A 17,767-nucleotide genomic window follows, 5' to 3' on the forward strand; every position below is an offset into this window, starting at 1 on the left:
AACAAGTTTAATGTACTCCAGTTCTTTAAGCCAGTCTTTACTTCTGTTGTATGACCACTCTCACCCTAGGTTCTTACTCAGAAGAGCTTTCCTGTTTGGGTTAGAGTTTCTTCTGGAAGGCCTCTGATTCTACAAATATTTATTAAATATCTTACATGAATCAAGATCCAGTCTAGATTCTGCCATTGAACTTTATTTTGACATGACAGAGTGATTTAAATGCCTCCAAGCCTTATTCCTAAGAAGGGTCTGGTATTACTTTTAGTTGGTACTTGCCTCCTGTCACACAAAACAATGCATGAATTCTAATCCACCTTAAGTAATACAGTGTGCTTGAAGGTAGATTAATGGTATCAGGTATAGGAGGCTTGGAAACTTTCTTTAAAACATAATGAATAAAAATGTTACCAGTTTGCCTTTGATTCCCACTGTGTCCCCAGGAAATATGATCAAGAGAACATCTGTTCTATTGATATCTATCTATCAAAATTCGTTCATCAGCTTCATTCCTTTCCTTTCACGGTATGGACAGCAACTACCTCTCACTTCCTGTTTCCATGCCTTCAGAGAGAGACAATTAAGTAGGAAATGCTTTGGAAAGAAGGTTATTTTTAATCCTTTGGCCACATAGAATTGGGACTCAAGAATCAGAACAGAGGATCAATTTCCTCACATATGCTAAGATCCTTAAGTATGTTCAGACCACTTAAAGGAACATATCAATTGAGGGAAATGTATCTGAATTAATGGCAGATCCTTGAGGACATTCTCACAAAGATAATTAAGGTGGCACTCTAAGAAAACAACCAGAGACATACATAAATAATGTGCAAATATATTTATTGAACATGTTTACTTTTAACGTTAAGTAAAAAATCCACTGTCTTTTGTAGTGAACAGCCAGAACAATAATCGTTTTCCAAAAGAATTTTCTAAATGCAATTACAATGAAGATGTTTTATTTTTATAGTGGGAGAAAAAGCCCACTTTTTAAGATAGTAAATAAATAAGGCAGCAAAGCAATCACGAATTTCCAAAATTATGTCATCAGATATAAGTTGTTTACTTTTAGTTTAGAAATTTTATCAGAATTAAATAGTTTGACCGAAGTGAGAGAGTAGCATTGACATATATACACTACTAAATGTAAAATAGATAGCTAGTGGGAAGCAGCTGCATAGCACAGGGAGATCAGCTCGGTGCTTCGTGACCACCTAGAGGGGTGGGATAGGGAGGGTGGGAGGGAGACGCAAGAGGGAGGAGATATGGGGTATATGTATACATATAGCCGATTCACTGTGTTATACAGCAGAAACTAATGCAACATTGTAAAGCAATTATACTCCAATAAAGATGTTAAAAAAATAAAATAAAAGACTCAAAAAAAAAAAAAAAGAAATACGATTCTAAGTCTATAAAATCGTTTTTAAGAAAACTCTCCTAATTTCTTTCACAAAATCTGAGAAGTTTCTACGGAGAATAAGCCAAATTTCCCATGTTGACATGTGAACATGCTAACCGCAGACCCACTTGTGGGTCCCCAGGTGTCCCAAGCTGACTGCTTGGTCTCTTATTATGAAAAATGTGCTCATTTAAGTATGAACCAACAAGCTTTCCAGGTAGCAGAAACAATTTTCAGTGGCAAAATTGATATTTATTTTGCTATCTAGAATGCGGCTTTGCTTAAAGACATGATTCTTCCCCATGACAAGAGATAATTAGTTACAAATAAATCATTCAGTTATGAAGCTCAAAGTGTTGACAGCATTTTGAGGCTCTTCAGTGCTTTAAAGATGTGTTCCTTTTTACAACAGTCATGTCCCATTTATATCCATTTAGGTTCTTAAGTTGGTCATAATCTACTCTGAATAACTCTTTAAGAAAACATCAAGAAGACAATATCCATACCTGAAAAATAAAACCACAAGTAGTTGAATTTATATTGAGTGAGGTAGTTAATTAAGAGATCAGAATCTAAAAAAAAAAAAAAAATTCATTGAGAGAATACCAGAAATGGTTAGGCATTTCCTCTTAAACTAGAGTAATCAGGTAAGGAAAGGGTTACAATGAGATTGTGCTGGGTTTAGAATGCAGCATCTGAGAAGACCAGGCAAAATTCAAGGCTTCCAGGGAGGGACCATCCTGTATGATGTCACCAGGAAGCAGATTTATAAACAAAGGCAGAGCTTGGCAGGTTGCACTGGATATTTTAAGTCAACTTCTCTGGAAAAATGTGAATTACTCAATAAGCTCTCAGCTGCTCCTGAGATAAATCAACTTTGAAATACCCTGGAGAGTTTGGGGTAATGAATCATGCAGGGTCACACACAGGGCCCTCAGTTCATAGAACTGATTAGATTTAAGACAATAGAAGATAGCAACATTTTATGAAATAGTTTATTGAATCACTTTGCAAGACTATCACTGTTTGGTAGTTTTTAGAAGACATTAGATCCCTAAGAGGAAAAATAATGCGTTTAAACAAATTAACTTCCAACTAAATAACACCGGCAAAGAAAAGGCCAACACTTTGACATCACTGGAGTATTAAGAAGCACCCAACAGAAAAGTTATTCATTTTATGTAAAAGTTCATTGTTAATTTTCATAGACTCTTTTTTTTTTTTCTTTTTTTGCGGTACGCGGGCCTCTCACCGTTGTGGTCCCTCCCGTCGCAGAGCACAGGCTCCGGACGCGCAGGCTCAGCAGCCATGGCTCACGGGCCCAGCCGCTCCGCGGCATGTGGGATCCTCCCAGACCGGGGCACGAACCCGTGTCCCCTGCATTGACAGGCGGACTCTCAACCACTGCGCCACCAGGGAAGCCCTTCATAGACTCTTTTATAAGGAAGAAAAGCATTTTCATGTTTGGTTCAGGCTACCCTTTGTAAAAGCTGCTTGTCCACAACTTCCAAAAAAAGATGAATTTCTGATTGATATTAATAATTCTGTTAAATCTCCATATAAGGCAAAGGCAATTAGAACCAGAAGTTTGTATTTTAAATTCCCAAAGTCAGTTTTGTTCCATTACCACTTTTTACTTTTCCTAAGAAACTAATGATCCCACAGAAAAGCAAGAGGCTTTTATAAACTTGAGACAACTTGAGGGACTATTGCCAGGAATTAAAATTTCCCATGATTAACAAACACACTTTTGAAAGAGTATAACTGATTCTCAGTTTGACAGATACTCAACTCAGATTACTTGAAGCATGTTAAGCCTCTCCCCTATGGGCCATTTCCTTCCTTTTAAGAAAAAAAAAAACAAAACCTTTTTAAATTGATTTTGTCCTGGGGATATTCTTTAAGGTCCCAGAAACAGAAACAGTTTATTTCTCAATCTCTTGTTTTCTTTTACAGTACCATTCACTAGTTAATTCAATCCCTGGCATGATTTCACATGTCCAACTTCTTTCCTTCTTTTTAAATTTCTTCCAATCACGTCAAGTCTTTTTCTCAAAAGCTTCACATTGCCTGTACTGATTTCCTTCAAAAACGTCACCAAACCACAGGATTCAACATGACTCTTGTCAACTAATTGGCACTCGCCACTGGCACTTGCCAGCTCCCTCTACAAGGATTAAGTCATGTGCTGCTGCAGCTGCTGACTTTCAACACCTGCCTGAAAGGTGCTCAGGGTGGAGAGCAGAAATGAGGCACTCTGTGCTCTGGGAAAAACTGGCAGAACAGGGCTTCAGACAGATATTTTCAGGAGTCGATTTTATGAGCCCAATTCTTGTATCTCCTCATATCTAGAAAAACACTAAAATCCTTCATGGTGACATCTGTTCCTCATGACCAGCAGTAACCTTCACGAGACCAGCAGAAACCTTCTACAAAAAATATGTGCTTGAAGGGGAGCTTCAAGATGGCAGAAGAGTAAGATGCAGATATCACCTTCCTCCCCACAAATACATCAGAAATACATCTACATGTGGAACAGCTCCTACAGAACACCTACTGAACACTGGCAGAAGACCTCAGACCTCCCAAAAGGCAAGAAACTCCCCACGTACCTGGGTAGGGCAAAAGAAAAGAATAAACAGAGACAAAAGAATAGGGATGGAACCTGCACCACTGGGAGGGAGCTGTGAAGGAGGAAAGGTTTCCACACACTAGAAGCCCCTTCGCGGGCGGAGACCATGGGTGGCAGACGGGGTAAGCTTCGGAGCCACGAAGGATAATGCAGCAATGGGGGTGTGGAGGGCAAAGCGGAGAGATTCCTGCACAGAGGATCGGTGCCGACCAGCACTCACCAGCCCGAGAGGCTTGTCTACTCATCCGCCGGGGCGGGCGGGGTTGGGAGCTGAAGCTCAGGCTTCGGAGGTCAGATCCCAGGGAGAGGACTGGAATTGGCTGTGTGAACACAGCCTGACGCGGGCTAGTGCACCACAGCTAGCCGGGAGGGAGTCCGGGAAAAAGTCTGGACCTGCCGAAGACGCAAGAGACTTTTTCTTGCCTCTGTTTCCTGGTGCTCGAGGAGAGCGGATTAAGAGTGCCGTTTAAAGGAGCTCCAAGATGGGCGTGAGCCACGGCTATCAGCGTGACCCCAGAGATGGGCATGAGATGCTAAGCCTGCTGCTGCTGCCACCAAGAAGCCTGTGTGTGAGCACAGAACACTGTCCACACCTCCCCTCCCAGGAGCCTGTGCGGCCCACCTCTGCCAGGGTCCCGTGATCCAGGGACAACTTCCCCGGGAGAATGCACGGTGACCCTCAGGCTGCTGCAACATCCCGCCAGCCTCTGCCACCACAGGCTCAACCCACACACCGTACCCCCCCCGCCCCTGGCCTGAATAAGCCAGAGCCCCCGAATCAGCTGCTCCTTTAACCCTGTCCTGTATGAGTGAAGAATAGATGCCCTCAGGTGATCTACATGCAGACGTGGGGCTAAATCCAAAGCTGAACCCTGGGAGCTGTGTGAACAAAGAAGAGAAAGGGAAATCTCTCCCAGCAGCCTCAGGAGCAGTGGATTAAATCTCCACAATCAACCTGATATACCCTTTATCTCTGGAATACCTGAATAGACAACGGATCATCCCAAATTCAGGAGGTGGACGTTGGGAACAATGATATATATATATTTTATTTTTCCCTTTTTCTCTTTTTGTGAGTGTGTATGTGTACGCTTCTGTGTGTGATTTTGTCTGTATAGCTTTGCTTTTACCATTTGTTCTAGGGTTCTCTCTGTCCTTTTTTTTTCTTTGTTTGTTTTTTTAGTATAATTTTTAGTGCTTGTTATCATTGGTGTATTTGTTTTTTGGTTTGGTTGCTCTCTTCTTTCATTCTTTTTTTTTAATTACTTAAAAGAATTTTTTAATAATTATTTTTTATATTAATAACTTTATCTATTTTATTTTATCTTCTTCTTTCTTTCTTTCTTTTTCTCCCTTTTATTGTACGCCATGTGGATGACAGGCTGTTGGTGCTCCAGCCAGGCGTCAGGGCTGTGCCTCTGAAGTGGGAGAGCCAAGTTCAGGACATTGGTCTACATGACCAGTATCATGTCCACAAGACCAATATTATGTGGTCCAGCTCCACATACTATCAAACGGCAAAAATCTTCCAGTGATCTCCATCTCAATGCCAAGACCCAGCTCCACTCAATGACCAGCAAGCTCCAGTGCTGGACACCCTATGCCAAACAATTAGCAAGACAGGAGCACATTCCCACCCATTAGCAGAGAGGCTGCCTAAAATCATTAATAAGGCCAGAGATACCCCAAAACACACCACCAGACGTGGACCTGCCCACCAGAAAGACAAGGTCCAGCCTCATCCACCAAAACACAGGCACTAGTCCCCTCCACCAGGAAGCCTACAAAACCCACTGAACCAACCATAGCCACTGGGGGCAGACACCAAAAAACAATGGGAACTATGAACCTGCACCCTGTGAAAAGGAGACCCCAAACACAGTAAGTTAAGCAAAATGAGAAGACAGAGAAACACACAGCAGGTGAAGGAGCAAGGTAAAAACCCACCAGACCAAACAACTGAAGACGAAATAGGCCGTCTAACTGAAAAGGAATTCAGAATAATGACAGTAAAGATGATCCAAAATCTTTGAAATAGAATGGAGAAAATACGAGAAACATTTAACAAGGACCTAGAAGAACTAAAGACCAAAGAAACAGTGATAAACAACACAATAAATGAAATTACAAATTCTCTAGAAGGGATCAATAGCAGAATAAGTGAGGCAGAAGAACGGATAAGTAATCTGGAAGATAAAATAGTGGAAATAGCTACTGCACAGCAGAATAAAGAAAAAAATGGAAAGAATTGAGGACAGTCTCAGAGACTTCTGGGACAAGATTAAATGCACCAACATTCGAATTATAGGGGTCCCAGAAGAAGAAAAAAAAAACAAAGGGACTGAGAAAATATTTGAAGAGATTATAGTTTAAAACTTCCCTAATATGGGAAAGGAAATAGTTAATCAAGTCCAGGAAGCACAGAGAGTCCCATACAGGATAAATCCAAGGAGAAACATGCCAAGACACATATTAATCAAACTATCAAAAACTAAATACAAAGAAAAAATTTTAAAAGCAGCAAGGGAAAGACAACAAATAGCACACAAGGGAATCCCCATAAGGTTAAGAGCCAATCTTTCAGCAGAATCTCTCCAAGCTCGAAGGGAGTGGCAGGACATATTTAAAGTGATGAATGGGAAAAACCTACAACCAAGATTACTCTACCCAGCAAGGATCTCATTCACATTTGACAAAGAAATTTAAACCTTTACAGACAAGCAAAAGCTAAGAGAATTCAGCACCATGAAACCAGCTTTACAACAAATGCTAAAGGAACTTCAATAGGCAGGAACACAAGGGAAGGAAAAGGCCTACAATAACAAACCCAAAACGATTAAGAAAATGGTAATAGGAACATACATATCAATAATTACCTTAAATGTAAATGGATTAAATGCTCCAACCAAAAGACATAGACTGGCTGAATGGATACAAAAACAAGACCTGTATATATGCTATCTACAAGAGACCCACTTCAGACCTAGGGACACATACAGAATGAAAGTGAGGGGATGGAAAAAGATATTCCTTACAAATGGAAAACAAAAGAAAGCTGGAGTAGCAATTCTCATATCAGACAAAATAGACTTTAAAACAGACTGTTACAAGAGACAAAGAAGGACATTACATAATGATCAAGGGATCGATCCAAGAAGAAGATATAACAATTGTAAATATTTATGCACCCAACATAGGAGCACCTCAGTACATAAGGCAAATACTGACAGCCATAAAATGGGAAATCGACAGTAACACATTCATAGTAGGGGACTTTAACACCCCACTTTCACCAATGGACAGATCATCCAAAATGAAAATAAATAAGGACACACAAGCTTTAAATGATACATTAAACAAGATGGACTTAATTGATATGTATAGGACATTCCATCCAAAAACATCAGGATACACTTTCTTCTCAAGTGCTCATGGAACATTCTCCAGGATAGATCATATCTTGGGTCAGAAATCAAGCCTTGGTAAATTTAAGAAAATTGAAATCATATCAAGTGTCTTTTCCGACCACAATGCTGTAAGACTAGATATCAATTACAGGAAAAAATCTGTTAAAAATACAAACACCTGGAGGCTAAACAATAAACTGCTTAATAACCAAGAGATCACTCAAGAAATCAAAGAGGAAATAAAAAAATACCTAGAAGCAAATAACAATGAAAACACAACAACCCCAAACCCATGGGATGCAGCAAAAGCAGTTCTAAAAGGGAAGTTTATAGCAATACAATCCTACCTTAAGAAACAAGAAACATCTCAAATAAACAACTTAACCTTACAACTAAAGCAATCAGAGAAAGAAGAACAAAACAAAACCCAAAGTTAGCAGAAGGAAAGAAATAATAAATATCACATCAGAAATGAAGGAAATGATAGCAAAGATCAATAAAACTAAAGGCTGGTTCTTTGAGAAGATAAACAAAATTGATAAACCATTAGCCAGACTCATCAAGAAAAAGAGGAGAAGACTCTAATCAATAGAATTAGAAATGAAAAAGGAGAAGTAACAACTGACACTGCAGAAATACAAAGGATCATGAGAGATTACTACAAGTAACTCTATGCCAATAAAATGTACAGCCTGAAAGAAATGGACAAATTCTTAGAAATGCACAGTCTTCCAAGACTGAACCAGAAAGAAATAGAAAATATGAACAGACCAATCACAAGAACTGAAATTGAAACTGTGATTTAAAATCTTCCAACAAACAAAAGCTCAGGATCAGATGGCTTCACAGGCGAATTCTACCAAACATTTAGAGAAGAGATAACACCTATCCTTCTCAAACTCTTCCAAAATATAGCAGAGGGAGGAACACTCCCAAACTCATTCTACGAGGCCACCATGACCCTGATACCAAAACCAGACAAAGATGTCACAAAGAAAGAAAACTAAAGGCCAATATCACTGATGAACATAGATGCAAAAATCCTCAACAAAATACTGGTAAACAGAATCCAACAGCACATTAAAAGGATCATACACCATGATCAAGTGCGGTTTATCCCAGGAATGCAAGGATTCTTCAATATAAGCAAATCAATCAATGTGATACACCATATTAACAAATTGAAGGAGAAAAACCATATGATCATCTCAATAGAAGCAGAGAAAGCTTTCTACAAAATTCAACACCCATTTATGATAAAAACCCTCCAGAAAGTAGGCATAGATGGAACTCACCTCAACATAATAAAGGCCATATATGACAAACCCACAGCCAACATTGTCCTCAATGGTGAAAAACTGAAACCATTTCCATTAAGATCAGGAACAAGACAAGGTTGTCCACTCTCGCCACTATTATTCAACATAGTTTTGGAAGTTTTAGCCACATCAATCAGAGAAGAAAAAGAAATAAAAGGAATCCAAATCGGAAAAGAAGTAAAGCTGTCACTGTTTGCAGATGACATGATACTATACATATAGAATCCTAAAGATGCTACCAGAAAACTACTAGAGCTAATCAATGAATTTGGTAAAGTAGCAGGATACAAAATTAATGCACAGAAATCTCTGACATTCCTATACACTAATGATGAAAAATCTGAAAGTGAAATTAAGAAAACACTCCCATTTACCATTGCAACAGAAAGAATAATATATCTAGGAATAAACCTACCTAAGGAGACAAAAGACCTGTATGCAGAAAATTATAAGACACTGATGAAAGAAATTAAAGATGATACAAATAGATGGAGAGATACAGAATGTTCTTGGATTGGAAGAATCAACATTGTGAAAATAACAATAACAAGCAATCTACAGAGTCAATGTAATCCCTATCAAACTATCACTGGCATTTTTCACAAAACTAGAACAAAAAATCTCACAATTTGTATGGAAACATAAAAGACCCTGAATAGCCAAAGCAATCTTGAGAAAGAAAAATGGAGCTGGAGCAATCAGGCTCCCTGACTTCAGACTATACTACAAAGCTACAGTAATCAAGACAGTATGGTACTGGCAAAAAAAAAGAAATACAGATCAATGGAACAGGATAGAAAGCCCAGACATAAACCCACGCACATATGGTCACCTTACCTTTGATAAAGGAGGCAAGAATATACAGTGGAGAAAAGACAGCCTCTTCAGTACATGGTGCTGGGAAAACTGGACAGCTACATGTAAAAGAATGAAATTAGAACACTCTGTAACACCATACACAAAAAAAAACTCAAAATGGATTAAAGACCTAAATGTAAGGCCAGACACTATTAAACTCTTAGAGAAAAACATAGGCAGAACACTCCATGGCATAAATCACAGCAAGATCTTTTTTGACCCACCTCCTAGAGAAATGGAAATAAAAACAAAAATAAACAAATGGGACCTAATGAAACTTAAAAGCTTTTGCACAGCAAAGGAAACCATAAACAATACGAAAAGACAGCCCTCAGAATGGGAGAAAATATTTGCAAATGAAACAACTGACAAGGGATTAATCTCCAAAATTAGCAGCAGCTCATGCAGCTCAATATCAGGAGAACAAAAGGCTCAATCCAAAAATGGGCAGAAGACCTGGTGGATAGTTCTCCAAAGAAGATAAACCAATTGCCAACAAACACATGAAAGGATGCTCAACATCACTGATCATTAGAGAACTGTAAATCAAAACTACAATGAGATATCATCTCACACTGGTCAGAATGGCCATCATCAAAAAATCTACAAACAGTAAATGCTGGACAGGGTATGGAGAAAGGGGATCCCTCTTGCACTGTTGGTGACACTGTAAATTGATGCAGCCACTGGGGAAAACCTTATGGAGGTTCCTTGAAAATGTACAAATGGAACTACCATGCAACCCAGCAATCCCACTGCTGGGCATATACCCTGACAAAACCATAATTCAAAAAGAGTCATGTACCACAGTGTTCATTTCAGCTCTATTTACAATAGCCAGGACATGGAATCTATTGTGTCTATCGACAGATGAATGGATAAAGAAGGTGTGGCACATATATACAATGCAATATTACTCAGCCATAAAAAGAAACGAAATTGATTTTTTTGTGGTGAGGTGGATGGACCTGGAGTCTGTCATACAGAGTGAAGTAAGTCAGAGAGAGAAAGATACATACCGTATGCTGACACATATATGGAATCTAAAAAACAAATAAAAAATGGTCATGAGGAAGCTAGGGGCAAGACAGGAATAAAGACGCAGACCTACTAGAGGTGGACTTGAGGATACAGGGAGGGGGAAGGGTAAGCTGGGACAGAGTGAGAGAGTGGCATGGACATATATACACTACCAAACGTAAAATAGCTAGTGGGAAGGAGCCGCATAGCACAGGGAGATCAGCTTAGTGCTTTGTGACCACCTAGAGAGGTGGGATAGGGAGGGTGGGAGGGAGGGAGATGCAAGAGGAAAGAGATATGGGAACATATGTACATGTATAACTGATTCACTTTGTTTTAAAGCAGAAACTAACACATCATTGTAAAGCAATTATACTCCAATAAAGATGTTTAAAAAAAAAATATGTGCTTGATTGCATGTACTCCCCCTTCACCGAAATCACATATATACTGAACTTCCCCCCTACCTCTTTGCAGCAGTTTGTCAGAACTATCTGTGGTGCTGTCTACTGGGCTGGAGTCCTCATTTTGCCCCAAATAAAACTTAACTCACAGCTCTCACTGTGTACTTTTTGTTAAGTCGACACTCTGGAATATATTCGGTTTTCAGAGGTATCAGGATCACATGGTATAATCAGAAACCTTGGGATGACGCACAAATACACACATAGCTGTCTGATTAGCAGCTTTTGCAAATGGAGTATTTCTGCGGAAGCAGAAAGGAAGTTTTCCTGTTATTAGAAACATACTAAGTGGTAGCCACTATGCTAGGCATCTGACTTTTATTACCCTATTTAATCCTCACAAAACTCTGTGGTATGCCTTATTGCTACCTCACAGATGAGAAATTACTCCAAGAAAGTTGTCACCTATCCAAGGAAGTACCAAGGTAGTGAAAAAGCAGACTGTAAATGCAGTTCTCTTATCTCCAATGCCCATGTTTTCCCCACTGAATTGCATTGCTACCCTTAGGAAATTGCTTCCTCTAACCAGGTACTTATTCTCAAAGAACTCTGTGAAGCAGGCCTTTGGCATGGGAACAGAGCGTTAACAAGATGATGAACTGTGTCACCTCTAGCATTTATTATAGATTCTTATGTAAAGTGAACTACAATTTTGTTAAATGCAAAATTGTTTTCAAGAATAGCAGAATAGGTATGATATACAGGAAAGTTGTTAATAGAGTAATTCCTAAGGGTTCTCATCACAAGGAGAACATTTTTTCCTTTTTTTCATTCTTTTCTTTTTATTGTATCTATATGAGAAGATGGATGTTAGCTGAACCTATTGTGGTAATCATTTCACAATATATGTAAATCAAGCCATCATGCTGTACCTCTTAAGCTTATACAGTAATGTATTCCAATTATTTCTTAATAAAACTGTGGGAAAAAAGAAAAGTAGAAAAAAAAAAGAATAGCAGAATACATGCTGAATTATTAGTTCTCTGAGATCACAGAATGAGACAGTCCTTTGATTGACATTTTAGATAAATATGCAGGTGAAGACACAGAGGCCCCACGAGGTGAGTAACTTACCCCAGTCACAGTTAGTAAATGGCAGAACTAGGCTTCAGACCCTGGCCTTCCTGACTCCAAAGAGCCTGGGATCTTTCTAATACACCAATGGTTCACACCTTCAGTGTGTATCAGACTCATTATAGAGCTTGTACAAACTCCAGGCGCCCAAGCTTCAACTCAGAACTCAGTCAGAATCTCTAGGGTCAGTACATCTGGGTTTTTTGGGTTTTTTGTCTTTTTAAACAACTTCTCAAGCAACCCTACTGTATGCAAAAATGTGACAAACTAGTACTACACCAGACTGCCTTATGGCCCTATAGAGTGGTCCTCACTAAAGCAGTAAAAACTTCTAGGTTAATTCTTCATATCTTACGGAAGTTAGTAGTGAACTAGCAAAATCCTAACGTTTTGTGAATCTTTACATTAGGTATGATGGGTTTTTGCCTTAATTTACATGCACTTATTTGTATTTAATTGTTCTCAACTTAGATTATATATAGCCTTTCTTAATGCCTTTCTTGTTCAAGAGCTAACTTGCAAAATTCGTTGATTTGCTTTTACTCAGCACTCTAAAATTTCTATGATAAATGTTACAGGCTCTCTTTTTCATTGGGATGCCAGATATTCCATAGAGATTGCACTTTAGTTTAAGGGATCTAACTTTTTTTTTCACAAAATAAAAATACTAAGCAAATTTTGGTTGGTTATTGTGACTAAATAATATAATTATATTTGAAGAGAGGGAATCAGTAAACTGAATAAAGATCAAAGACTCTCATGATTAGAAAGGAATGATTACGTTTAATAGCCTTCAGGAGGTAGTGACTCCTAGATGCCTCCCAAGTTAGGTCATGTGGATAACAAATTGACTGTAGAAGTCCAAGTGCAGGGCCTGTACATTGTTTCAAAAGCATTATATAAATGTCATGCCCTCCACTCCTTGCCCAATTCCTGCTTCTAATAAAATTGCAGTCTTAGTCTCTGGCCACAGAAGTCATACCTAAGGAGTTTATTGAATCCAAAAATTTCTCTTTCTGTCAATTTTCTTACTTAGGATTTTCAAAGTTTCTCTCTTGCCTCTGAGCTATAAGTAACTATTGCCATAATAGTCTCTCATGTTTAAAAAATAAATTGAAAGAGAGAGAAATACTTGCCTGTATAATGTCAAATCAATGGAACACTCCTAAACCTTCCAAGAAAAATGTATTGCTTTGTTATCAGTTTGAAATGCTTAGATCACCTCACAGCTGTTATCTTTCAGTGACCACAGAAATGTGTCTTCCTCCTGTGAAGAACATGGTTTCCTAAAATGGAAAAGCAGCAGTCCTGAGTGTTCAAAAATAGCAAGTAGTTATTCAACGCTTTACCATCTCAGTCCTATGCCATTAAATAATATATGAGAAGGAAGATGATAAACTCTTAGAATCTAAAATAATTATATTAAGTTCTTTATTGGTGGGCCTTCACTAAAATTTGTGAAATTTTATTTTTTAACTCATTTTTATTCCACGTATTTTTTCTTGCCTTTAATAAATGTCTTATCCAAAAAAAAAAAAAAACTTTTAGAAGGGCTGGTATCTATTGAGGATCCATTTGCATCATTTCATCTGTCATTTAGTCTTGTCATTATTACAAAAGAAAAGAGTCTGCTCTGAGCCTTTCCATGCCCCCTCCCACCTTGGCAGTTAATACAGAGGACCCAAGGGAACACTGTGTCTTCTTTCAGCAGTAGTTACCTGCTATCTTTTATTACACCAATACAAAAGAACTGGTAACCAATTTCAGGAATCAAGCTCCCATTTATGGTTCTATTACTATTCTTACAGTAATTAATTTCAATTTAACAAGCAAAATTTGAGTCATTTCAATGAACTGGGTGCTGTCAAGGATAAAGAGATATAAGAGAATCAAGGAGTTTACAAGCCAGAGGGTGAAATTTAAGCCCAGAATTTTAAAATGGACATGAAATGTTGGAGTCACTTTCTCTAAGTACGGACCTGGACCATCAGACCTATCTGTGGAGATGGTTAAGAAATACAATTCTTGAGTTACATATCAAACCTACTGAGTCAAGGTCTCTAAGAGTGGAGTAAGGACATCATTTTAATTGGTCCCTAGATTTTTCTTATGCCAACACAGTTTGAAAACCACTGATGTCTTGTAATTGCCCTGGGCAGTTAAAAAGGGAAATGAGTCATACACAATTGTTCATCAGTTATTTAACAGTCCAACTAGAGAAGTTCTCATCTTGGGTTCAGTTAAAATCAACTATGAAACTATGTGAAATGCAAACTCCTGGGCATGCCCCAGTGATTTCTTACTTGGTGATTATGGAATGGGGTCCAGGAATATACATTTTTAAGATACATACTAGTGATTTCTCTTTTATTTATTTATTTATTTGTTTGTTTGTTTGCTTATTTATTTATTTATTTATGGCTGCGTTGGGTCTTCTTGCATACTAGTGATTTCAATGCAGTTCACTTGGGGGATAACACTTTGAAAGGCACTGACCTGTTACATGGCAGTTGGCTGTAATCTCTAGCACTCTATTTAGGATGTACCAACATTTAAGGAGAATTATTTTGTTAGAAGCTACAGCTGTATGCTGAGACTCCAGACAAAGCAAGTCATATTATTAGGCCTGGCTAATATAGTAAAATGGGACCCTAATTTAGCACTGTTGTTTGAGTTGATGCAGCCAATTCATTGATTTATTTCAGGTGATTGTAATCAATACCAACTAGATCAGAAAACTTAAACTTCTTTTTTTTTTTGCGGTACGTGGGCCTCTCACTGTTGTGGCCTCTCCCGTTGCGGAGCACAGGCTCCGGACGCGCAGGCTCAGCGGCCATGGCTCACGGGCCCAGCCGCTCCGCGGCATGTGGGATCCTCCCGGACCGGGGCACAAACCCGTGTCCCCTGCATCGGCAGCCGGACTCTCAACCACTGCGCCACCAGGGAAACCCTTAAACTTTTTTTTAAATTACACTATGTTCACTCAGATATCCCCTCTCATTTGAAAATATAAATCCATAAATAGGGTGTAGATTGGGACATTATTTCCCAAAATAGTAATTATCTCCTAAAATAGTAATGCTGTAAATGTATTTTGGTGCTGTTCAACATTGCACAGGTGGTCTGAAAGTATAATACAGTATAACAATAGCCTCTGCCTTTTAAAGTCATAAAAACCAAAGGCAACAGAAAATCTATGTATGGCATCTTACATCATCCGTGAGCAGCCCCATTGCCAGAAGGATGGACACAGGTCATTTTCCACGTCTTGCTCTCAAGCAGCCATAAGTCATCACAGGTCAAAGTCAGACTCCACAGAACCTTAAATAGAGTTCTTATGAATAAAATCTATCATGACTCAAAAAAGAGCCTTCTACAAATGCAGTTATTAAAAAGGGGGGTAATTGTACAAATGTTACATAAATTTATCCCAAAAACTCCTGTGTTTGTTGTACAATTAACGCAAACTACAAAGGAAAACATTTGACTGGGAAAGCAAATACTAGCATGCTTATGATCCATTATGCCTAGAGAGCTATTAAATGTCTTTCTGAAAGAACCAGAATGACCGTTTTTGAGAATGTCCCTCAGATACTTTTCAATCCCAGATGTCAAAAAAGCATTGAGGATTGACCTAACTTCTGAATTATTTTCAGAATTATAGTCACACTTACTAAAAAGGCCGACCTTATAGTGCAGGAAAATCATAGCTGCAAGACAGAAGTATATTATCTTGCCAGGTCAGTACATGGATTTTATTCCCTTCCCTAGTTGGCTTCATTTAAATTTCCATGTTCCTCTGAACATGGTCTTGCCTGATACAAATGAGACATGATTTCTCTGAATACCTGAGATCAACTTCTTATTACCCAACAGAAAAGCGTTGGGTAGCTCTCTAATGGGGAGGAGAAGCCTTCTGTTAAGGATCAAGCAACAGATGAAAACATTCTTTGGGGGTTAAAAGGGAGAAAAGGATTGTTCGTCTCCACTACTATATTACTATTAAAGCATAGACTAATTTTCTCTGCTCTTAACCTTTCTAAACATGTAACCTTACTTTTCTCGTCCTCACAGTTAACATACCATACCAACACTACAATAAAATTTTATTTTATCAAAGTAGGTTGGAGCCAAGATCATTTCATTAAAATTGTTATTTTCTGAGAAAATGGAAAATACAAATTTAATCTGAGAACTTCTGTGTGGAGGGGAAAGTAGAGACTCTGTTTCATCTGAATAATTGTAATAAAAGCTAAAACTGCCAGTGTTCTTTCCTTTTCCCTGTATAAATAAATTAGAACATTAAAAAATCAATTAAAATCTTATAAAAAGTACATGAGCTCATGTAATCCTCTTACTAGACAATAACTACCATTTATATTAGAATGAGATTATATAAAATTTTTTTTGTTTTACCCATTACAAGTTTTCTCAATTTGTTTTTTTCTAATTACCTTTGTGCTTCTAAGACATCTTGTTAATCTGGTACAATTAACCAAGTTGTTTTGAACCTGTGCTCATGAGACCTTCTTAAAGGCTGGTGATTTTGCTGGTAATTTGTCAAGGCTGTGTAAAGGCTGGTAATTTTGCACTGAAAACAGTATTTCCCAGGCAGAAATGGAAACAATCATCACGTATAAACCTGAAGCTGCCTTGGAAGGGAAGAAAGGATGGCACAGGATAAGGGTGACTTACTACCCCTCCTTCACCCTGCAGGAAAAGTTCAAAACACACTCCTTACTGGTTATTGGAACTGACTTTTTCAAATTCTATCAAATTAAGAGGAGCAGGAATTATACTAAGCTGACCTTGAACTGCATGCAATGCAGCAAATGGTTGAGTCATATTATTACAACTAAAACCAATTTTTGAGAATTATAATGAAACAAGTCAGTGAAAACAAGAACAGTGTGATGGTGATGATGATCTTTGATGATTTATATTTGTGTTTTAGCTGTTTGAAAAAGTCAAAGAAGTTTGTCCAAATGTGCATGAGAAGATCCGAGCTATTTCTGCAGATCTCAATCAGAATGACTTTGCCATCAGCATGCAGGACATGCAGGAGCTTCTTTCCTACACAGACATCATCTTCCACTGTGCGGCTACTGTGCGCTTTGATGACCACCTGAGGTACATCCCCATTCCCCTCTCACGACTTGTATTATACATGTGTGTGCACATGTGTGTGTGTAAGTTTCTCTATGATTTCCATTTTATTTTCTTTTTAATATTTATTTTATTCTTGGCTGCATCGGGTCTTAGTTGCAGCTCACGGGCTCTTTGTTGAGGCGCGAGGGCTTTTCTCTAGTTGTGGTGTATGGGATTTCTCTTCTCTAGTTGTGACATGCGGGTTTTCTCTCTAGTTCTGGCATGCGGGCTCCAGAGTGCACGGGCTCAGAAGCTGTGGCACACGGGCTTAGTTGCCCGGCAACATGTGGGATCTTAGTTCCCAGACCAGGGATCGAACCCATGTCCCCTGAATTGGAAGGCAGATTCTTTACCACTGGACCACCAGGGAAGTCCCTATGATTTCATTTTGTTAAAAAAAGAGAGATTCTCAATGAAAAAACAAAATACAAAGGAGTAAAAGT

The 17,767-nt window shown here is 38.5% G+C and overlaps 1 protein-coding gene across 2 annotated transcripts in view; it reads left to right on the plus strand.

Moving 5' to 3' along the window:
* FAR2 (fatty acyl-CoA reductase 2) overlaps nucleotides 1-17,767 on the plus strand; it is a 136,977-nt gene that overhangs the window by 90,688 nt on the left and 28,522 nt on the right. For both annotated transcript variants that reach the window (XM_029206123.1, XM_029206124.1), the window contains exon 3: nucleotides 17,131-17,306. In XM_029206123.1, coding sequence (XP_029061956.1) covers nucleotides 17,131-17,306 — 176 coding nt within the window. The remainder of the gene's footprint in view (nucleotides 1-17,130; nucleotides 17,307-17,767) is intronic.

This window comes from Monodon monoceros, unplaced genomic scaffold (genome assembly GCF_005190385.1).
Source record: "Monodon monoceros isolate NGI ecotype Baffin Bay Population unplaced genomic scaffold, NGI_Narwhal_1 Super_Scaffold_6, whole genome shotgun sequence".
NCBI classification, from domain to species: Eukaryota; Metazoa; Chordata; class Mammalia; order Artiodactyla; family Monodontidae; genus Monodon; species Monodon monoceros.